The sequence below is a fragment of the Suillus plorans genome (genome assembly GCF_016647745.1).
Source record: "Suillus plorans strain S12 chromosome Unknown HD556scaffold_1, whole genome shotgun sequence".
Taxonomy (NCBI): Eukaryota; Fungi; Basidiomycota; class Agaricomycetes; order Boletales; family Suillaceae; genus Suillus; species Suillus plorans.
In genome coordinates, this window is record NW_024537385.1 from 781,804 (window position 1) to 804,012 (window position 22,209).

The 22,209-nt window shown below is 46.5% G+C and overlaps 8 protein-coding genes across 8 annotated transcripts; 3 read left to right on the plus strand and 5 right to left on the minus strand.

Annotated features, from left to right (window-relative positions):
- Window positions 1–2,213: 2,213 nt before the first annotated feature.
- Window positions 2,214–2,468, minus strand: HD556DRAFT_1435708 (uncharacterized protein; the record flags this gene model as incomplete). Its single annotated transcript, XM_041305470.1, has 2 exons — window positions 2,214–2,353; window positions 2,408–2,468. 2 exons carry the CDS (start codon window positions 2,466–2,468, stop codon window positions 2,214–2,216), a joined length of 201 nt encoding a protein of 66 aa, XP_041167645.1.
- Window positions 2,469–3,833: 1,365 nt separating this feature from the next.
- HD556DRAFT_18687 (multi-copper oxidase laccase-like protein) lies at window positions 3,834–6,161 on the plus strand. The gene is made up of 7 exons (XM_041309835.1): window positions 3,834–4,043; window positions 4,100–4,354; window positions 4,409–4,588; window positions 4,636–4,702; window positions 4,760–4,854; window positions 4,908–5,700; window positions 5,758–6,161. The coding sequence occupies exons 1-7, from the start codon at window positions 3,947–3,949 to the stop codon at window positions 6,071–6,073; spliced, it is 1,803 nt and encodes a 600-aa protein (XP_041167646.1). The 5' UTR covers window positions 3,834–3,946; the 3' UTR covers window positions 6,074–6,161.
- Window positions 6,162–6,268: 107 nt separating this feature from the next.
- On the minus strand, window positions 6,269–7,339 carry HD556DRAFT_1516096 (NAD(P)-binding protein; the record flags this gene model as incomplete). Its single annotated transcript, XM_041309073.1, has 5 exons — window positions 6,269–6,588; window positions 6,640–6,754; window positions 6,810–6,850; window positions 6,905–7,217; window positions 7,274–7,339. 5 exons carry the CDS (start codon window positions 7,337–7,339, stop codon window positions 6,269–6,271), a joined length of 855 nt encoding a protein of 284 aa, XP_041167647.1.
- Window positions 7,340–9,094: 1,755 nt separating this feature from the next.
- On the plus strand, window positions 9,095–11,048 carry HD556DRAFT_1317117 (uncharacterized protein). Its single transcript, XM_041301180.1, has 4 exons — window positions 9,095–9,118; window positions 9,186–9,929; window positions 9,978–10,414; window positions 10,482–11,048. Exons 2-4 carry the CDS (start codon window positions 9,259–9,261, stop codon window positions 10,724–10,726), a joined length of 1,353 nt encoding a protein of 450 aa, XP_041167648.1. The 5' UTR covers window positions 9,095–9,118; window positions 9,186–9,258; the 3' UTR covers window positions 10,727–11,048.
- Window positions 10,834–12,058, minus strand: HD556DRAFT_19150 (uncharacterized protein). Its single transcript, XM_041309852.1, has 3 exons — window positions 11,907–12,058; window positions 11,608–11,854; window positions 10,834–11,538 (listed from the first exon to the last, which is right to left on the minus strand). Exons 2-3 carry the CDS (start codon window positions 11,836–11,838, stop codon window positions 11,164–11,166), a joined length of 606 nt encoding a protein of 201 aa, XP_041167649.1. The 5' UTR covers window positions 11,839–11,854; window positions 11,907–12,058; the 3' UTR covers window positions 10,834–11,163.
- A 1,361-nt stretch (window positions 12,059–13,419) lies between these two features.
- HD556DRAFT_1522404 (uncharacterized protein) lies at window positions 13,420–15,298 on the minus strand. The gene is made up of 13 exons (XM_041309194.1): window positions 15,071–15,298; window positions 14,983–15,015; window positions 14,913–14,932; window positions 14,843–14,857; window positions 14,755–14,793; window positions 14,664–14,692; window positions 14,591–14,604; window positions 14,506–14,541; window positions 14,289–14,348; window positions 14,098–14,235; window positions 13,809–14,046; window positions 13,700–13,751; window positions 13,420–13,644 (listed from the first exon to the last, which is right to left on the minus strand). Exons 1-13 carry the CDS (start codon window positions 15,141–15,143, stop codon window positions 13,441–13,443), a joined length of 951 nt encoding a protein of 316 aa, XP_041167650.1. The 5' UTR covers window positions 15,144–15,298; the 3' UTR covers window positions 13,420–13,440.
- A 1,170-nt stretch (window positions 15,299–16,468) lies between these two features.
- Window positions 16,469–18,620, minus strand: HD556DRAFT_19063 (uncharacterized protein). Its single transcript, XM_041309849.1, has 13 exons — window positions 18,420–18,620; window positions 18,325–18,357; window positions 18,255–18,274; window positions 18,188–18,202; window positions 18,099–18,137; window positions 18,008–18,036; window positions 17,936–17,949; window positions 17,800–17,886; window positions 17,633–17,692; window positions 17,437–17,574; window positions 17,142–17,385; window positions 17,033–17,084; window positions 16,469–16,977 (listed from the first exon to the last, which is right to left on the minus strand). Exons 1-13 carry the CDS (start codon window positions 18,490–18,492, stop codon window positions 16,774–16,776), a joined length of 1,008 nt encoding a protein of 335 aa, XP_041167651.1. The 5' UTR covers window positions 18,493–18,620; the 3' UTR covers window positions 16,469–16,773.
- Window positions 18,621–20,030: 1,410 nt separating this feature from the next.
- Window positions 20,031–21,893, plus strand: HD556DRAFT_1522406 (uncharacterized protein). The gene is made up of 6 exons (XM_041309195.1): window positions 20,031–20,136; window positions 20,201–20,514; window positions 20,571–20,779; window positions 20,828–21,273; window positions 21,335–21,650; window positions 21,705–21,893. Exons 1-5 carry the CDS (start codon window positions 20,100–20,102, stop codon window positions 21,583–21,585), a joined length of 1,257 nt encoding a protein of 418 aa, XP_041167652.1. The 5' UTR covers window positions 20,031–20,099; the 3' UTR covers window positions 21,586–21,650; window positions 21,705–21,893.
- Window positions 21,894–22,209: the final 316 nt, after the last annotated feature.

The following is a 22,209-nucleotide window of genomic DNA, read 5'->3' on the forward strand; positions in this document are numbered from 1 at the left end:
AGGATCGTTTCTCCGTTCTCCACGCCCCACTGCCTTGCAGTCCCATCATAGGATCCGCTCACCATTCTCCGACCATCTTGACTCCAGCACACAGACCACACCGCCTTTGTATGTCCCATCCATTTCGCGACGACTTTACCTGTGTCGATATCCCACAACTTCACTGCGCCATCTACACTCCCGCCGCTAACCACTCTCATCCCATCCGGAGACAACGCTATCGTTCGCACTTCACTATCTCCGTCCCGCCAGTCGTCTCCTATCTGTTTCCCACTCTTCAAGTTCCATACCCGCAGCGAGCCGTCGCTTGAACAAGTCAGCATCCGCTGTCCGTCTGGTAGATGTATGGCCCCAGTCACCCAACCCGTGTGTCCTTCGAATTTCTGGCTGGGCGTCATGTTCGATGCATCCTGTATCCTAATGATGGATGAAGACATGATCTTCAGTGTCAACTACCGAGTGCATCGCTATGTCAGCTTTCATTCTACAAAGTCCAAAATCACCACTTACTATGATATGTTTGGACACCAAGACACGATGGGAGTTTGGGTCAAGTCAGCTGGTACATTCACATGTGACATCCCTGTGATTATTTCACAGCTAGTATTATAGGCTGTGCGGCTGAAGCGCCCAAGCCCCATTTATGACCCTGACTCTTATTTAGGCTTTTCACTCAAACTCGGTTTTACCTTCACTAAGCGGTCCTGCGTAACGTCTTCCACTAATCTTCCTTGTACCTTTGCGACATCTCGCCCTTCGTACGACGCTAGACGATTTCACAGTCTCTGTTTACCGAGCTGATTGTAGTGTTCATATTTCACAACTGCTATATCTGTGTCCTCGATGAGTGGGTTTAACTTTCACAAAGCCTTCATCACTAAACCCTCGGTATTCTACATCACCACCGTCCTCCATAATCGCTAGACGGATACGAGTCTCAAGCAGCTCTTTGATCATTGCTACCGTCTCAGAGTCTATGTCAAGAATCCGAGTATGTCCTCAGGGCAGCAGCTTGTTTGTCCTCTTCCGACCGGAAAAGCGGCAAACTGACAGAGAAATGCTCCATAAGTATTGAAAAGATCTCTGGCTTGAGGATTGCCCATGGGTTTTCGCTGTCCTTCGACACAGTAACGAAATCTGGTCCATAAAAATAGCTTTGACACCTTCAATGCTCATAAGATGGATGGCAAGTAGAGATTTCGCTCGGACGCGCTGTAAGAGTCGGAGAGCACCTTCGCCAATCACATGAGGTGGCGATTCACGACGATATTTAACTCTGCGGGATCGAACGGCGAGTGATGGGTATGGAACAACAAACAGGATTTGGAGACCGCTTCGTTGGTGATCTCTTGCAGGCTCGCGGTTATGTAGACCAACATAGGCAGCTCGTAATCAGATTCATTCAGTATGGATGACGCAATGTAGGAAGAGTATATCCATTTCGGTTACCTTCGCCTTTGAAGGGCTTCCGTTCGAACTGTTCTAACAAGTAAAGATATAAGTTAGCCATCCGAGTCAGTAGTATATGACACGGATAAGTAGAATGAAAATTTGTGCGAAAGAGGAGTTGGTGGCTTGGTGCGTGAGCGCCGTTACGATTGTCGAGGAAAGACAAATCTACAACATCAACCTAAGTAGAACTAAGTTAATGACATATAAGGCCTAGTCTTGAATGAGTGCACGACATCACTTACCTTTCACGTATCATGTAAAACTGCTGTTTGGCGTTGCAATGTAATAGGTCAGGAAGTTTATTGTTTCATTCTTATCGTTCCTGATACAATTGTCCAACGGGAAGGTCGAATTGAACTATTCGCAGAGAACGCGCGGTGTTGTAAGTTTCAGGCTGATTGTTGAATATGACCAGTGACACCATACGACAGTGCATCTCGCGCGGGACATCACAGGCCACAACTAAATACATCGTAGAGTCGCAGTCATTGAAAGCCCCCCTCCAAACATAGCCAAGCTTGGCCGAAAGTTCTGAAGAGTCTGGAATTTAGATAGGAAGCGAAGCGCAAAGAAATTATTCTGTAAACAAAAGCTGTAGTCGGTAACCGACGGCGCTGTAACACCCCCTACGGTCCACCTTTATCGTACAGCTGAAAAGTGATAAATCACGTATCAGAAAAAGGTAGAAAGAAACAACGATACCTTTCTTCTACATTCCTCACACTTCTAGATTCAACGTGCTCACTGCTCATTGCCACTCATCAGTCGAAGTAATTAGGTTCGTCAGGGTCGTCAGGATCGTCAGGACCTTTGAACTTAGGAGGGTTACTAATGTCGTCAGGCGTCCTAGCGTTCAAATAGTGAGTGAGGTCAAAGTCAAGCCCCTCGCGTCTAGCCAAAGCTGCCAAGCATATCAGTATCACTCTCACTAACTAGATTGACGCATGAATCTCACAAGTACGTTTCGTGCCCAAGTTTGGTGTGGGATATGCTGCAACAATAGCGACAAAGGACATCAGTGTCGTGAAAATAAATGAGAGCTGCATGATCGTAATCGAGGGGGGTGACCACCTGTCGCTGTGTCAAATTCGCGAGGCTTTTTATACTTGCGCAGCCCTCGAACCATCTGATGAAATAATGGGGCCAGCGCAGTTTAATTGAGAATATAATACGGACATACCGTAAGAACTTTAGTAAGTCAGGGTATCTGAGGCCATAATCATGGCTCCTAACGGGTACAGCATGTCCCTTTCTTGTCATAATTTCGGATACATCTGACAACTGGTACGAAGTTGAAGTACCTTCTCATGCTGTAACAACTGCTTCTACTCACTAAATCCTCATGGGACAACTCGACCTAATCGGATCTCCCCAAAGATGTCTAGCAAGTAGACTGTGGCGGCATCCGCTACGAGTAACTGACATGCCCCAACACAGCTCGGTTGTAAGGCACCCCTACATAGTATTCTATTAGAATCTCAGGTCCATTGCAACGGAGTGATGTGCTAACAGAACGCATGATTACTCACCAACTTCCGGAAACCTTTGTTGAATAATTCAGCTTCTAGGTCGCAATTAGGTGGAGACAGCGACTCTCGTCATCGAAGGTGGTTTGTTTCCAGAACAAATATCAAATAATGGGGCGCTTGAAGTCAGAATCTTAGTGTTGGGCCATGTTTCATTCAACGCGAAAACACCTGTAACAATTCCAAGATGAGTCACACATGCGTCAAAAGCGTTGGAAAGATATAGACCTTGAAAGAGGTACTCTGGTATTACGAGAGGTGACGTGACCATGTGGATGACTCTGGGACGTGTTCGACGAGAGCACTAGTAGATAAACTGACCAGCAAGTGTCCGCCCGTTCCATGGGCCACTGTGCATGATAAAAACGCAGACCTGACGGGGGATTGAGAAGACACAAGGGGTGCCAGTGAGACACATGAGCGGACGTAATCAAACCTGCTCAGGTGTATCTCTGTGACCTCGCCAGTCGAAGATAATACTAGGTAAGAGGAACAGATAAATTGATGCTGGCACTGTGCAGTGATGTACATATATTTCAATTGAGGGTGCATTCGTATTAGAAACTAGTGGTAGAGTTGAAGCAAACTTGAAGTTGAAGCGAATCCGGTAATTTGCGCGATTTCACGTGTTTGCAGGTGCGTTGACTAGGAAGGGCAAACTTTCTATTATGCCACGAAAGCGAGCAGAAAGCATGCCGGCGGCCACCTTTCTCCAAGGTAATTCAAAGTCAAGCGGACACATTGGATTTTCCTACTTGCTTCCCACCGTGGCAGATGGACTATGCGCATGGACGTGCGAACGTTATAAATTGGGTCATCGGCCATCCTTCATAATCCCACAGATGGATATCTTTACCATCAATTCATGCCTGTCAAATTCATATCAATAATCCGTACGAACGTGCATCGATGAATCTCTAGCCCATATAGAGCGAATTAGCGCCTTAGGGACAACATCTTTTTTCACGATGTCTACCCTGTTGTCGCTCTCCAAGGAGGGTAGCTCGGGCGACCATGAGGGTCTGACTTTAAAAGAGACCCGTATCACACCCATCAGGCGAAGTGGTTCGTGGACTTGCGTCACACCTGTTTGATTTGAATTCAACTAGAGTTTTCAATAGGTCGTCGAAAGTTGTTCGTAATCACTGGCATAGCTGGCGCCATTGTGGTCGTGCTCGCTTTGGCTCTTGGTTTAGGGCTCGGATTGGGACTGAAGAAGACGTCGAATATGAGCTACGTCACGACAAACTCTTCATTTCTCCTGGATCAGAATTTTGTTGTCACGAATACAACGACAACCAGATACTACGAATTCGTCATATCTGAAGCAACAGGTTCACCCGATGGTTTCGAGAGAACTATGTTAGTGGTGAACAGTACGCCGCGTTACTCCATACATGATGATGATCCCACTGACTTCGGAATTTCAGACCAATTCCCTGGCCCTCTTGTTGAGGTGAATAGCGGTGATGAGCTTGTGGTTAACGTTTTCAATCAATTACCCAACGGCACCACTATTCATTGGCATGGTCAACTTCAAAACGGAACCAACTACATGGATGGCACCAACGGTATTACTCAGTGCCCTATTCCTCCGGGAATGAATTTCAGTAGGTTTGCTTCTTGTGACCACGTTCCATGAGTCTAACTTATTTAGCCTATCGTTTCACCATTAATCCGAGCCAGTACGGCACGTTCTGGTATCATGCTCATGCGTCTACACAGTAAGCATCTGCAGCACATGGCGATTTCTGTCTTGAGACTAACGCAAATAAAACAAGGTACACAGACGGCATTTACGGACCGCTTGTAATTCACTCTCCCAGTGAGCCTATTTTTGGCCAATATGATCGCGACGTGCTTGTCATACTTTCGGGTTCGTATCATTATTTTGTTTTTGTCTGTATTCTCAGGGAAGCTCTCTTTTAGATTGGTATGATGTAATGTCTTCCGGATTGCTCACTCAGTACTTGAGCTCCGCTGGGATTGATGGCTCTAACTATGGTGGAGTCAATCCTGGAGCAGAACCTCCTCCGGACAGCGGTCTTATCAACGGCAAGATGAACGGTTCCTCATTTGATCTTGAACCAAATTTGAGCTATCGGCTCCGTATCATCAATATGGGCACGCTGACAGAGTTCATGTTTAGCGTAGATTCGCACGTGCTGAGCGTTGTTGAAGCAGATGGGATATCTATTGAACCTGTGAACGTGCACCGCGTCCCTATACACGTCGCACAGCGCTACTCTGTTATCCTGACGACAAATCAAACGGCAGGATCGTACAATGTACGTGGAGAGATGCAGAGTTCTTGCTACAAACTCAGCAATCCCAACCTCAACACGATGGTGCTGGCTACGATGACATACGGTGCCTCGCCAACGACACCGAACACCCAGGATTGGTCGGACGCAATCCCCGCCCTTTGTCTCGACCTCAACAGCACAATGATCGTACCCCAAATTGCCATGGACCCACCCAACAGCACAGATGTTGTTCAAATCTTCATGTCTTTTCAGCAAACAACTCAATCTGGCGGGACGCAAACACTGGCATTCATGAACAGCACGAGTTGGCTGTCTGATACTACAAATCCTACCTTGCTGCAGATGTCAAAGGCCGGGATTCAGACTACCTTCGACTCAAACCAACTCGTCGTCGTCAACGATAATATCACTGTCTTTGACTTAATCCTGAACAACTACGATGATGCTAGCCACCCGTATGTGCCATTGGTTATGCACTAGTCCTAGTCTCTTTTGACTGACACCCTGTGTAGATTCCATCTTCATGGGCACGTATTTTGGATTCTCGGTGAAGGTGATGGCAGCTACACATCTGGGGTGTCACAACTCAATACAACCAACCCGCCGAGACGCGACACATTGACTCTTCCCGGCTACGGCTGGGTCGCCATCCGCTTCATCACTGACAACCCAGGGCTCTGGGCGTTCCACTGTCACATTGGCTGGCACATGGCTGCAGGGCTGCTGATGCAGTTTGCGGATCTGCCGAGCCAAATCCAGCAGTTACAGATACCATCTTATTTGAGTGACCAATGCGCACAGCAGGGTGGGGGTGTGGTGGCCAACTAGTCTTTAGGCATACTCATATCTTCTTGCAAGTCATGCGCACTGGATAATTATTATGTAGAGAGTGGATGTACGTCGAACGGTTGAACGTAAGGACGACTGAACGTAGAGACGGTTGAGCGCAACCTGGACTAGAGAGAGGACTCGTGATAGATACAACGACTTAGAATGCAGATGAACTACCAGCTGCTGTGAGGCCTACAACTCCAACACCTCCTTGACAGTCTTCCACTGGTGCCCAGGCCAGGCTGCATTACCGCTATTAGCGTTCTCCGGGACGTCCTTGTCGGCGTAGTTGTCCCAACCGGAGCTGCCCCGGCCCTGCTCAAATAAGCCTTGCAAAAGAGTCTGTTTGACGTATCCTTCGGGAAGAGAAGTGACATGCTCTACTGTAATGTTCTTGGATGCAGTATACAGGGCGCCAACTTTATTGAAGGATGTGCGTTCTCCCTCGACGCGGAACGAAGTATCATGGAGTTTGGCCGGCGGAAGTGTTGTAAGAACGTGAGCGGTAAAACCTAGATTGCCTCATATGTTACTATGATCACTAAAAAGGAGTATCACAATACCTGCAACGTCGTCCAAGGCAGTGGTAGAAAATGATGCATCACCCTTGCCCAGGACCAAGAACTTCCCAATGTCAACACCAGTGAACTGTGGAATGAACTCCATGAACATCCCGGTCTATGTCAAAAGGTGTTACTAGCTCTGCCAGATATATAGGATAACGAGCATTTACATATATTCGCAATGAAGGGATGCCCGATGACTTCAAATAGTCTACAATATCGTGAGCGTTCAACAACTGACAAACCAAGCACCAAAAAGTCTCACCAGCAAATTGTGATTTGGTGACCGTGTGAGCAGCCTTCCCTCCCTCTGTAGGCATACCGAATTCAGAGGGAACGAAAAGTTTGACACCGGCTTCCTTGGCAGCATCTGCGAGAGTAGACTGCGAAGACAACGCGCCATATGCCAATGCAGAAATGACGACCTGCGTTTTATTCTCGCGGAGAATGGAGGCGACTGCTTTGACGTCAGCATAGTCAGCCGTGGCAATCTTGGCGCCCTCGAGAAGTGGGCTCGATATCGATGCACTCGACGGTCGAAGAAGAGCAACTACTGAAGCGCCTTGCTCAACCAAAGCCTATCAAACAGTCAGATAAAACTGAGGAAGTATCAATCAATATGGTTGAATCTTGCCTTCACGATACGGCCACCGATTGTGGGGCCTGCGCCTGCGACTGCGAAGGAGGTGTAGGGAGACATGGATGGTGTAGGGAGGAACCAGTGGGAAATGGGCTAGTACGGACCTCATTGAGCTGCGGTGCCATGTTCCTGAGAGGATGAGAAAGCTGTAAGTTTATTTTTACTTCAAACGGTACTAGAATGCTGTCATGGTCCAGTCGCGTCGCGTCAACGTTTGAAAAAGCGATGAATGAACTGACGTAATACTATTATCATCGACGTCATTCTAAACTCAGCATCAATGTACACTCCACGGTACCACATCATAAAAAACACAACAACCGTACATCCCATGTGACAGCCAGTAACTGGCCAGTACAAGGTACACAATTGCTACCATCCCCACAAACACATGACAGATGTGTGTTGAGTTTGTCAGTCTCCATACAAGTCCGTGCCACTGCATGCAGCGAGGTTTTATACATACTATTACCAGCCTTGTTATATTTGTATCACTCGGTAGATCCTTGTTTAGGTGATGAAATTCGATACATGCCAGTGACTACAATTCTTGTGACAATTGTGCTTCCTGGCAGTCCCTTGTACAGGTAATGAACTTATACACATACTCCAACTAGTCTTGTCACTGTATTGTGCAATAATTATAGGCTCTGTTTGATCACAATAACGGCCACATCAAATTGCACTGCAGTAGCTACAGTACACTGGGCTATAGGCAATGAGCATGGAAGCAAAATAGTAAGTAGAGATACAAATATGCGAAGGGAAAGTACTGAATATGAAAGTGACGATGCGAAGGTAGTCAGGTGTATGATGTGAGCCAGCAGAGACAAGGGAAAAAGTGAAAGTGAAAGGCACACTATACAGAGACAACAATAATGCGCGACAGCGCTAGACAGTATGAGAGCACGCGAGAGGGATCAAGAACGTGCAAGAGCATGCAGGGATGGTGCGAGATGGTGCAAAAGGGTAGAGGAAGGTTTCAGAGGATGCGGGGGATGCTGAAGGCTACCAAAGTTAGAAGACAAAAAGAAAAGATAGAACTTACATGTGTATGAGCTTTGGTTAGCTTAGGGAGTGAACAAAAATTGAAAAAAAAAACTTACCGTAGAGTTGAGTGCGGGAGATGCTAGCTAGCAGGTAAATGTGGGAATTTCAATAAACTCACTCGAATAACGCAAGAGGGTGCAAGAGATGCAGTGAGGGGCGACAAAATGCAAGAGGTGGCAGCGGCAGGGCGTAGGCTGTCATAGTAGGGCGTGGTAGGCAGCACAATCCACCGTGTGCCGTGTGGGTGGTACTTATGTGAGAAAAATCTTAGAGACGGACGGATCTCGAAGTCGGAAAAGCTTCGAGTTCGGGGTCTTAGGTAAATGACTTAGCAAAAATTATAACATACGTGTCAAGTTGCTGTCGGCCGAATTCGAGCTGTGGCACGTCTTGGATCGGTACATGATGCATGCATATGCATGAGACCAATGTATATAAGACCTATAGCTAGTATATATACATGCAATCTTGATGATGCATACTTCTGCACTTCTGTTAATCACTGTACAAGCTTCGCACATTTATGTACAAGCTTTACATTTCGCCCATATCTGCTATGACTTGCATACATGCTGCGATCTCATGCATACCTCCGCACTTCTGTTAGTTACTTTACAAGCTTCGCACACTTCCGGTACAAGTTTTACATCTTACACGTGTCTGTTACTACTTGCATATGTACTACAATCTCATACAACCATCTACCAGGGTTTGTAAGCCATAAAAGGCATACTGTAACCAGCCATACACGCAAACTGTTCTTTTGTTGATGCAACTGCACAGCATATAGTAAGTACTAGTTTTGAATTCTGCTCGTAAGTTGCATTTAATATTTTTTTCACTAAATATTTAAAAGTCTCAAATAGAGCTACTGGTCATGGCCGAGGCTCTTCTCTCAATCCAGTGACAGTGTCAATGAAGATGGTACTATGTTCGGCAAACCCCTCGATTCAAGAGGTGTACAATCCCTTCTAAAGGCAGATATCGTCCACCCATTCTCCACTCTTCATAGCACCGAGCTACCTGAATCGACACGGGTTTGTGTAGTTTCGCATGAAAGCACAGGTAAAATCAAAGAAGCTGAATCTCCTATTCGACTGGATCAGGAGATAAGCCTATCCGGTCCTTCAAGCTCCAAACCACCACTGTTAAGCTCGCAGATAAACAGCATTGGCGTGGAACAGGCGTCAACAGTTTCTCAGAAAACTTCCCCATGCGTAGACAAGGACGATGCGAAGAGCTATGATAAGGTTAAGGAAAAGAGGGAGCCCCCCGGAACGACCGGCAACGATACTGATCAAGGACGTCCTCTCAAGCGGGCTAGATCTGAATGTGCTAGTCCCAAAAAACACGAGGATTTTTACATCTTGGATGCCAATACTGTCATCGAGGTTGATGGGGTGCTGTTCAAGCTTCATCGTTCGAGGCTAGTCACCAAGTCATCATTCTTCGCGCAGCTTCTTCAATATGACCTCAAAGATGATTTCCTCGACTATGGTGTGCGGGTGGAAAATGATGGCAAAGCGACGGTGTACCATCTCGGTAATATTACTACGGCGGACGACCTCGTGGCTCTCTTGAAATTTGATGATAACCCAACGTAACACCCATTATTGTCTTTTGCATGAATCAGTCTGACTATCTTTAGCGAGTATCACTTTCAACCTCCCCCATTCTCAGTTGTCGCCCCTATTCTCCGTGCTGCGACTGCCTTGCGCTTTGAAGCATATCGTGTCTGGGCAGCTCGAGTTCTTGGGCAAACATGTCCATCCTCCCTGGCGGATTTGACCCCCGAGCCGATGCAAAATGCTGTGGAAATTGTTGCCCTTCCACGCTCATGTGACGTAAATAGCGTTGTGAAGTGTGCTTTGTACGAACTTGCCAGGACTCGTCGGATTGGTCTGCCGGGGCTCGAACAGATTGGTCATGCAGACCAGAAATGTGTGGAGCTCATGAGAGAACTGTTGGTTACCACCTGGTCAGAGATCGCTGTGCGAATTGGCACGTCGTCTTGCCAGCACGATTGTGCGTCAAAGGCCGACATGTTTTCCCCCAAGAAAAAGAAGAAGTCTTTTGCACCGCAAGGTACTGCTGTATTCCTTCCCATTCAGTTAAAACTTCTGACTCGTATTCTTTTCTTGATCTGTATCAGAAACACATTCATGTTCCTTTAAATCCGGCAAGCAACAGGCTACTTGGGATAAATGTGTCCATAACTCTGGGCTGTACACAAAATTTCTGTTCGATTCAGTGTGCGGTGCCCAGGCATTGATCGACATTCCGTGGGGGGAGGAAGGCTGGTGCTCGGATTGCATCCAGTCAAAACGAGCTACGTGGAGAAAGATACAACAAAAAGTTTGGAGTGACATGGACAATTGGATCCCTGGTAATGTTTGATTCTGGAGTAAGATGGCTTTACACCATTCCCGAACAGACAAGACTGTCTGAGATGCGGTGTGCGTGAACACTTCCCAGTATACTACCTGCTAACTTTGGCTCTTCGCCATTATATACTCTTGTTTGATGTTCCGAACCTAGTCACATCTATTCTGACTCATCAGTAAAGGGTTTCACGAACAATTTTAGGCCTCCTCTGCAACGATCATTTGCACGATTTTACAGTAATATACTTCATTGTTCCAGTTTAGCCTTGGTTGCTCGCTTCCACGTACACAAATGTCACGATGTAGTAGTATAGGTCATGAGAAAATAGCAGTTAACTGGCAGAAAGTCAAGGCATAAGCTCGAGCTGTAAGTGGGGTCAGGTTAACCTGCTCCGCAGCGCCGGGGTGAATGTGGTTTCAAAACTGTGCATGTGTAGTAGGCCCCTTTTATTACACCGTGATCTCGTCTTCGCTTGGGAACTGATGATGATTGAGAGCCGGCCGACTGTAGAAACAAAAGGCGTTCTTGAATGTAAGCACCAATCTGGCATTACCAGTCTTAGTATGAGAATGAGAATGGACGACAGGATGACATTGGCCGCAGCCACTTGTGCTGGCAAACGTTTGATAATATGTCAATAGAAGAGCCACGCGGGCGGCGAACCAAGGCACGAAGACTAGGAGTTGACTACAGAATTTCGCTATCCATACATGGAAGAGGGACATAGGGCAGCCGAGCGAGCAGACGGAGGGCCACTTCAATATCACAAACGTCAGCAAGATGCGCACACAATAGCGACAACAGGCTACGCACACCGTGACAGTCTGGGGGCACACGAACATTAGCCAACTGTTTCAAAACAGCATCAACGGGTAAACCGCCAAACCGCCTACGTTCGAGAAAAATAACACCAACGTTAGGGTCTTTCGTGCGACGAACACTACTGCCAGAGAGGGAGCCAGAAGGGGAGCCCTCAAACTGCTCGAATGTTTTGCGATTATGGTAGGGCTGTGCCGGAAACGAGCAGGAAAGTGATCCATGAATGCAATAACAGATGACCGGCTGTTAGGCTTAGACCCCCCAGCAGATAACCACGTGAAGCGATGCATTGTCTTTGTGACCATCGATCATCCACTCGCCCTAAGGCCTAAGGTTGGTGTCAATGATGAATATATGTACGGTGCTCACGCACCAAGTCCCCGGCTCCGCTGAGTGTTTATCATTGGTAGATAAGTATCTCAGTACCGGACCCCGGTTCCAGGGTTCCTGCAGCCTGCGGAAGGAACCGGCACCTAGTTTGCACAGCCACAGCCATTTTCTTCTCTCGTTCCACACTCGTGTCTCTCCTAGAGCTAACGCTGTAGGCACAGCCCAACCTCTTCAGTCGCACCACATAAACTCGAGAGATGAAGCTAGACATAAAGATAAGAATCATTTCTTGCCAACCTTGCCGTTACAAAAAATGATTCTTATCTTCATGTATCATATGGAATGATAGTAGCCCAATGTCATTTACAAATCCGTTGTTGAGAACCGTATACTTGATTCTGATATTACGCGGCTGAATCCCTCCTCTATGGGAGCAAGTGGAGCGAATTCATAGAAGTTTGGCAGATACAGTGCGCCTGCTGTCTGGTGCAAAAGTTCATCTGGTATGTCACCAGCGTTGTACAGGTTCATTACTGTCCTAGAGTGGCCTTTTTCAGCTTCCAGTCATGCACCCCTGCCACCGATTTCAGTTTAGCCCAGTGTCTGTACAGAGTCCTTACCTTTCAACTCAGGCCCGGTAGATGACGTGCTCCCACCCTTCGTCGGTGCTGGTGAGAAGTGTTCCTAGTTTGGAGTGTTCAGAGGCGAAGTGATTGAAAATCGGAATCACGCTTCTTAAGGCCTGGTCTGCGGTTGCTGTATCATGAGCGCAATGTCAGTGTTCATTGCAAGATTCTCGCCCCCGCGTCTCTTATCTATTTGTTCAAACAGACGCTAGTTCAGGAGAAGGCAAGAGTCATTACGCCGCAGAGCCATTATGCTATCAGCTATCTGAGCTCAGACACGCTACTTCGACTTTCCATTCCGCCTTCCATTCGTCCGGTCGAGATGACTGATAATGCCATAGTTCTGAAGAAACGTTTTCCAACAAGGCCATGTTATCTGGCCTCGCACAACCACTCTCGTTTCTCCATATATTTCCCTGGACAGATGATTGCAAAGTATTTCGCAGGCTCGCAGACATTTTGGTCTATCAGCTGTCTAGGTTTAGACTCACGTACTTGGGTTAGCAGATAATCATACGAAGTGATACATGCTCTTTTTGATCATCCATCATCTGCTGGCCCTAAGGTCGGCGTTAATAATGAATGTATGTATGTATCTCGTTCGGTGCTTTACTCGTGCTTAGCCGTATGGGCTCCAACAGATCTTGCAAAAATGCAAATTCGACGCACGATTTGCAGTCGCATGCGCGCCACGTTGCGATGGTGCAACTAAGTGTGGTCGATGCCTCATTGATAGTTTGACAGATGTACTCGAGGCTTTCATCTTCATCTTCTTGCCATCTTGCTACTTGGTGCAAGTCTGGATTACCGACTTCCAGTAGCGATACAACAAGAAATGGGTTTGTCTACATCAATCTCATCTAAATATACTTTGAGACACCATAACTGAAATAAATACGACGGATCCTCGACCAAATATCTTCTCCATGCGGAGCACTCGACAACCATTTCCTACACAGTACTGCTAGTTGTTACATGCACACGCTCCTGGAAGACGATCGAATTCATGCTAGTTTCTGCGTCGGATTCGGCCACGAGTTTAGCGTGATATTGTCGAACACTAAGGATGAGGCGTGGTCCCAGCACAAACACCTGCACGGACAATAAGATTTCCGTAGCACCACCGAGTATCTCAACTGCTACAGAATTCAAATTCTACAGGAATGATGAGCGGTGGTCACATGTAGATGTCAGTGACATGTTGGCGCACCTCGACTTTTGGAGAGATGATAACAAGCTGGAGGCAAGAGACACCGGCAAAGCTAGCACATGCGGAACTTGAGCAGAAAACGATAAGCACATTCGCATCACAAGCTCACCTTGCAAAATAAAGCACGTGGGATTCCATCAGCACTCTGAAACAGTCCCCAATGGTCGATCCCGTCAATGGGCCGAGTCGTCGCAGGTCACGGAAGTGCTTCGCAGCAATCCAGACCGAAAGACACAGTGCGAGGACCTCCCAAACAGTGTTGAGCATCCAGATCATTGAGATCAGAAGCTGTGAATCCCCCTCAAATCCGTCAGAGCACATGTGGATCCCAGAGAGTATCAGTTCCTCTGGTATTTGTCCGATGAGCTGTGTTAATCCATTCAACAACTAAAACTTACTCGATACAACATCATACTTGAGTGCTATGGTCGCGATTACTCCGCAGGCGATGTTTACAGCTAGGAAGATAATAACAAGGAAAATAAGCATCTTCCTAGATCTCTGATACATGGCATGCAACCGAGCAATCATGATGACTTGGATCATATTTCAGTCAATATCACTGAGGTATCGCAGCTGCGCAACTCACCGCCCAACATGGCAGTTACGACCACACCTGTCCCATTTATTGCATAGATTATGATATTGCCTGAAACACCCGATTAGCGATCACCCTCGTACTAGTATCAAACGCTCCGACTCACACCTATTGACTCATTATGTCGAGCCAAATCCAATGGTCAAATCGCACTCACCCCTACAAATGAATGTATTCATTGGATAGGAATGAAATGATTGCGGAATACTCACTGCATCTGTCAACGAGACAATTGTCATATTTCCTGTGTGCCGCCGGTCAGAAGAATCGAACACGGTGAATATGAGACATACCCAGAATGCTGGCACTGATAATGAGAGATTGGCTATCAGTACAGCAACTACTTTTTGGCCTCGATTAACATACACAGAATATGGTATTCCAACATAGCGTATCTAGAACATTTTGGAATCAGCACGACCACCAACCAAGCTATGGTATAACACGAGGTACGAACGACTAGGTACAGCACGGTCATGAGAGACCAGCGTTGGGTCTGTCACAAATTCATTGTTTTTGCTCTGATATGGGACTCTGCAACTCACCCAAATGAGGTCAATCTATGACACCATTGTGAGCAAGTTGGGTGCTCCAGAGGCAATAGCATCAACGTACCTCTTGTGCGAGTGTTAATACTGGAAGTATCATGAGGATATCAGCAGTTTTAGAACACTTTGCTGCTCACCCCAATCGTATACCACCACGAGGCCTGCGGCAACTGCGAAGCCACAAGTGAATATCAGATCACGACATAACCAACTGATATGGCGAACCCATCCAATAGCTGTAAAAAATACTTGAATTGATGAGGGGCCACCAACTGGGATCGTTTGAGACTACGGTCATATTCGAGCATGGGGGATGTTGGGAGTTTATGACGATCTAGCATTCATGCTAGATATACCAGGATTCAGCGCTTGTATCGCCAAAATCGGCATGATGGTGATTCGGACATTTGTCTATGCATGCTCAAGGGAGGCCCTTGCAATTGGTTGGAGTAGTGACAATGAAGGTCACCGAATTTGATTTGCACTACCCGAATTGGAAATCGGCTTCTCACGCGACTCAACGGTCTAAGCTTGACTTGCATCATGATGTGCTGCACTCTTCCTCCGATTACTCTTATGGAACAAGGGCCATTCGAACTGCGGTGACAAGTTCATTAATTAACCTCCTCCATGCGGGTACATGTCAACGTTCACATCTTCCAATATCCAGAACGTTCTCTAATCGGTACCCGGTCTTGCCAAATATCAAGAATACCACTCATCCAAATTAATATAATTCTCTCTTTGCAACGACCCGGCCTCATCAGATTCAAATCTACATGTCAGTATCATACGTTCTGAACGTTAGAGGCTGGCATAGCTCCAACTCAATTTCCGATCTGATAGTCCATTGTAAGACCTGATTTAGACCTTTAGAGCGTCTTTTTTACAATGTCGACAGCAACGCTGCCGCCTTCACCTTGTAAATATTTGCTTACTTTCTGCACAATCAATCCTTGCGCGAAACGAGTTTACGTGGGACGATCATGATGGTCCCATAATGTCATCTTCATCGCGTTCTTCATTCACGCGTGCCTTGAGACTGGACAATGTTCATTGCAAGATTCTCGCCTCCACGTCTCTTATTCCTCCTTCATCTATGTGTTCAAACAGAAGACGAGATTCATTACGCTTCGGAGCCATTATGCGCGATTAGCTGCCTGAGCTCAGACACGCTACTTCTACTTTCTATTCCACTTGCTTTCCGTTCGTTCGGTCGAGATGACTGATAATTCCATGGTTCTGAATAAACGTGTTTTAACAAGGCCATGGCAGCATCACCAGTCATCTGGCCTCGCACAACCACTCGTTTCTCCATATATTTTCTTGGACAGATGATTGCAAAGTATTTCGCGGGCTCGCAGACATTCTGGTCTATCAGCTGCCAGTACCTGGGCTTAGACTCACGTACTTGGGCTAGCAGATGATCACATGAAGTGATACACTGTCTTTTTGATCACCCATCATCCGCTGGCCCTAAAATCGGTGTCGATGATGAATATATGGATGTATGTTTCTCGTTCGGTGCTTTACTCGTGCTTAGCAGGATGGACTCTGACAGATCCTGCAAGGACGCAAACCCGACGCACAATCTGCAGACTGTTACATGTGCGCAATGCAGGCTATGGCGCAACTCCGTGAAAATTGAGATGTAGTCAATGCCTCATTATAAAAGTAATAGTTTGACAGGCGTACTCGAGACCTTCTAGATTGAAGCTAGGATTCTCGAGTTCTCTGCTCCCCGCTCAGCTTGCCATTTGGTGCAAGGTTGGGCGGGTGGTTCACCGACTTCCAGTAGTGACACAGCAAGAAATGCCTACATAAACCTCTTAAATATACTTTGAAACATCATAAAATAAAGTAAATAAATACTACGACATATCCTCAACCAAATATCTCCTCCATGCGGAACACTCGGCAACTATCTCCTACACAGTACTGCTGGTTGGTACATGTACGCGCTCCTGGAAGACAATCGAATTCATGCTAGTTTCTGCGTCGGATTCGGCCACGAGTTTAGCGTGATATTGTCGAACGCTAAGGATGAGGCGTGGTCCTAGCACAAACATCTGCACGGACAATAAAATGTCAATAGTACCATTGAGTATCACGGCTCCAGCAGAACTCGGATTCTACAGAAATGATGAGCAGTGGTTACAAGCAGATGTCAGTGACAGGTCAGCGCACCTCGATCTCTGAAGAGAGAGCAACAAGCTGAAGAGAAGAGACACCGGCAAAGCTAGCACATGCGGAACTTGAGCAAAAAAATATAAACACATTCACATTACAAGCTCACCTAACAAAATAAAGCACATGAGATTCCATGAGCACTCTGAAACAGTCCCCGATGGTCGATCGGGATCCCGTCAATGGGCCGAGTCGTCGCAGATCATGGAAGTGCTTCACAGCGATCCAGACTGTAAGACACAGTGCGAGGGCCTCCCAAATAGTGTTGAGCATCCAAATCATTGATACCAGAAGTTGGGAGTCCCCTCCAAATTCAACATAGCATATATGAATGCCAGAGAGTACTACCTCCTCTGGTGTTTTTCCAATGAGCTGTGTTTTTCGATTCAACAAGAAAACTTTACCTGCTACACCATCATACTTAAGTACTATTATTGTGATTACTCCGCAGGCGACGTTTACAGCCAAGAAGATGATAACAAGGAAGATGAGCATCTTCCTAGATCTCTGATACATGGCATGCAATCGAGCAATCATGATGACTTGCATCGTGTTTCAGTCGAGTCAATGTCACTGAGATATTGCAGCTGGGTAACTCACCGCCCAACATGACAGTTACGACCACACTTGTCCCATTTATTGCGCAATATATAATGATACCTGAAACACCCGATTAGCGATTACCCTCGTACTAGGATCAAACACTCCGACTCACACCTATGGAGTTATTATGTCGAGCCAAGTTCAATGGCCTGAATTACACTCACCCCTGCATATGAATATATTCATTGGATGGGAATGAGATGATTGCGGAGTACTCACTTCATCTGTCAGCGAGACCAATGGCATAATTTCTGTGCACCACTGGTCAGAAGATTCGAACACGGTGCATACGAGACATACGCAGAACGTCGAAACTGATAATGACAAATGGGCTATTAGCACAGCACCAACTTGTTGGCTTCGATAACATACACACAATATGGTATTCCAATATAGCGTATCTAGAACATTTTGGATTCAGCACAACTACCAATTGCGGCATAGTATAACATAAGGTACGAACAATGAGGTACAGCATAGTCATGAGAGACCAGCGTTGCGCCTGTCACGAATTCATTGTTTTTTCTTCTGATATGGGACCCAATGACTCACCCAGATCAATTCAATCTATGACACCATTATTAGCAAATTGGCTGCTCTGGCAATATCACCGACCTACCTCTTCTCCGAGTGTCAGCACTGTAAATATCATGAGAATATTAGCAGTTTTCGAACAGTGTCCTGCTCACCCCAATCGTATACCACCACGATGCCTGCGGCAACTGCGAAACCGCAAGTCGATGTCAAATCAATACATTATAAGTTACTAACTTGTATGACAAACCTGTCCAATAGCTGTCAAAACGAGCCGAATTGATGTACGGCCACCAACTGGGCTCATTTGAGACTACGGTCATATTCGAGGGATGAGGGATGTTGAGAGTGTATAACGATTATTGTCCTAACGTTCATGCTAGATATACCAGCGGTCGACCGGTCAGCGCTTGTATCGCCAAAATCGGCATGATGGTGATTCGAATACCTGTTCTGCCCTTGAGCGAGTTGGCCCAGTTATTTCGAGTCACGTGACTATACTTGGATACCGGCGCGGTAATCTTCAGCTTGCAAAAATTGAGGAGTTCCTATGTAGTATGTATGCACTAGTCATTGATTTAACACAGCATTTGAACTACTCTTATGATGATAGGTACTAGGCTACTACACATGCTATTTATTACCCTCCGGGCATATCGCGTTACCCGGTCTTATGTAATATCAGCCATCCCCTAGCTATCTCTGCACCGACCCCGGTCTTGCAATACCTGCGGCCTGCATTTGATTCAAATCCGCATGTGAGTTACAGATCTGTTTCATTAGCTGTCATAGTTTCATCTCAATTTCCGATTTGATAGCGATCTCCATTTCTGCACAATCGATTTAGCGTGCTACCGTGCATATCATTTTCAGAGTCCACTGCCATACTTACTGTTGTATTTACCAAGAGCACACCAAATGTCCCGGTCACTACAAACATGCGGTGTTTGGCAGCGCTGAGTATACAATCTTCATATCCAATTGAGAGTTTTCAAATAACGGTTCTGCCGCTGTTTGCAGAGCCCCCTAGAGTCGGCCATTTCCCGGACGTTCTCAGGCAATCAGACCGCTCAAATGTCTTGCGATTACGGCGGGACTGTGCCGGAAACAAGCAGGGAAACGACCCATGGATGTAATAACAGATGTCACCACATCAGAACATATGATCAGAAGCCAACCAATGCAGCGCAGCGCAGCGAGTATAGTTGGATGCCCGAAAGACAAGAGACCATGACACAAACGCGTTGTTGTGATTCAGTGCACGAACGACAACGACCACGGTGCTCAACGAAAGATCACAAAAGCCATGAACATAAGTTTTCAAGGGGTTCGAAACACGACGGATGATAATCAAGTGCATCATAGTAAATGAGGTAATATGGGCAACCGCATGCAGTGGAAAATAACGCTCGTCAAGCACGCGTGTGATGCGGCACGGGACTTTGCAGGCGGACACTGCGGGAGGGGGTGGGCTAATGCAGACAGAAGAACAGAACAGAGAGCTTACGAGTAAGCAGTGTAAAATACAACAGCGACAATGGAGAAAGGCCCCGCAGTTTGATGATCATTGGCAACATCAAGCATCGAGGACTCGGAACGAATAACGGGAGGTTCAAAGGCAGACCGTACATAGTTGTTGAAAGGAATTGGCGTCACAGTCAGGTGCACGAGTGGAACCTTTTTACACAGTAGGAGATCTCTGTGCGATGAGTTAGCTCTAGTTAGGACAGCAGGTCATACTGAAAATCGAGCGCAAACGAGTGTTGAAATTAGCGTTGAAAAAGGAAAAGACCCGGGAACTAGCGCGCTTACGATGCATGAATTGAGCGGAGTTCATGTATAAATTATATAAGCTAAATTTCAACAAACCATTATTTCAGAACGTTCAGAATTTTGTTTTGAAAACCCCCTTCGAAGTTTAAATAATTATATGGCTCTATCGCTCGAGGCAGAAGGAACATCTCTTGGTCAGTTAGTCTTGCTTGGCAAGTGCTCACTGTCTGAAGTGTTGCACCAAAACAATTCCCGTAGCACCAGATGCAAGTGCAATTAAATTCGAAGCTGCTGAATCTCACATTCACCAGGATCAGGGGACAGACGTATTGGAACGCAGTCCTTCGAGGTCCCAGCCACCATCGTCAACCTCGCAGATCAACGTTGGTGAAATGGAACAGAACCTAACAGCTCTTCAGAAGGTCTCAGATGACTCCACAACGCCTGTATGCGCCAACAAGGATGATGCGAAGACACGTTGTAAGACCAAGGGAAAGAGGAAAGCCACCGATGGAACGATCGGCAAGGAGCCCGGCAAAGGACACTCTCGCAAGCGGGCTAAATCCAACTATGTTACCCTCGAAAACACGAAGATTTTTATATCTCGGATGCCAATACTGTTATTGAGGTTGATGGAGTACTGTTCAAGCTTCATCGCTCGAGGCTCGTTTCCAAGTCATTATTCTTCGCGCAGCTGCTTGAAAATCATGACAAAGATAACTTTCCGAACGACGACGTGCGGGTAGAAATCGATGACAAAGGGACGGTATACCACCTCGGCAACACTACTACGGCGGACGACTTTGCGGCTCTCTTGAAGTTTGATGATAACCCAACGTAATCCTCGTCATTTGTGTTTGCATGGATCGGTCTGATTATGTTTAGCGAATATTACTTCCAACCTCCCTCATTCTTAACTCTTGCCCCCATTATCTGCGCGGCGACTGCCTTGCGCTTCGAAACATATCGTACCTGGGCAGCTCGAGTTCTTGAACAGACATGGTCATCGTCCCTGGAGGATTTAACCCCTGAGCCCAAGGAAGACGCTGCGGGTGTCATTATTCTTGCACGTTCATGTGGTTTGAATGGTGTTGTGAAGCGTGCTTTGTACGAACTTGCTAGGACCCGGCGGATTAGTCTGTATGATTATAATGATGTTCCTGGGCAGTCAGTGCTCCCGCAGATTGGACGTGCAGACGAAAGGTGCGTGGGGCTCATGAAAGAGCTCTTGGTCACCACTTGGTCAGAGGTCGCTGTGCGAATCGATACGTTTCCTTGCCGTGACCAACCCTTCTCGAACAAAATTAGGAGGGTGTCACTTGTAGAACGAGGTACTGTCTCATTGCTTCGTGGTTATCCAATCCCTCTTAGCTTTTTTTTCATTTGCGTCAGACTGGGACTCTCCAGACAAGTGTCCACCTCAAACCACCCAACAGGTTACCTGGAACGAACGTGTACATGATTCTGGGCTGTACACAAAATACCTGTTCGACCCAGTGTGCGGTGCTCAGGAGTTGATCAACATCCCGTGGAAGGAGGAAAGCTGGTGCGCAGATTGTATCCGATCAAGACGAGCTGCTTGGAGAAAGATGCAACAAGACTTATGGACGGAAATGGACAAGTTGATCCCTGATATTGAGTAATTTTCGAGCAAGATGCCTCCGCTGCATATACCATCACAGATGGACGGATAAGTCTAAGACATGGTGTATGTGACTACTTCTCGTGTGTACCGGCTGCTGATTAGACTCCACCATTATAGATTTCTGTCTAATTTGTCGTCCTTACCTGGCTTACTTTACCGACTCGCCAATCAATTATTTCATGAACATTGTTAAGCCTCTACGTATACCTACCAGTTTGCTTCAGTTTAGCTTTGGTCGCATATAAATGTTATAATGATGAATCAGTACTAAGTAGCACAATGGTCATGTTCAAACTCATCCATAACGCTGTGAACCTGGGTGAGTATAAGTCGGGACTTGAGGTTTATTTTCATTCGTTGGATCTCTGTATCAAGATTAGTAATGAAGAAACCAATAGGCCATCGACGATTAATATTAATGTTGTTCGCAGATCCTGTTGATTGGTGATTCAGGTATTTTAGCTATTAGAGGCATACAAAATCGTGGTTGATGCAGATTCGGTGATATGACGAGAATTACTGATTACGATGATGCAGGGTTTAGTTTGGAGCTTATGTATGAGACCTAGTGCCCTCCCAAACCGTGTTGCATGCAAGAAGCAATAAGCTAACGATCACGAGC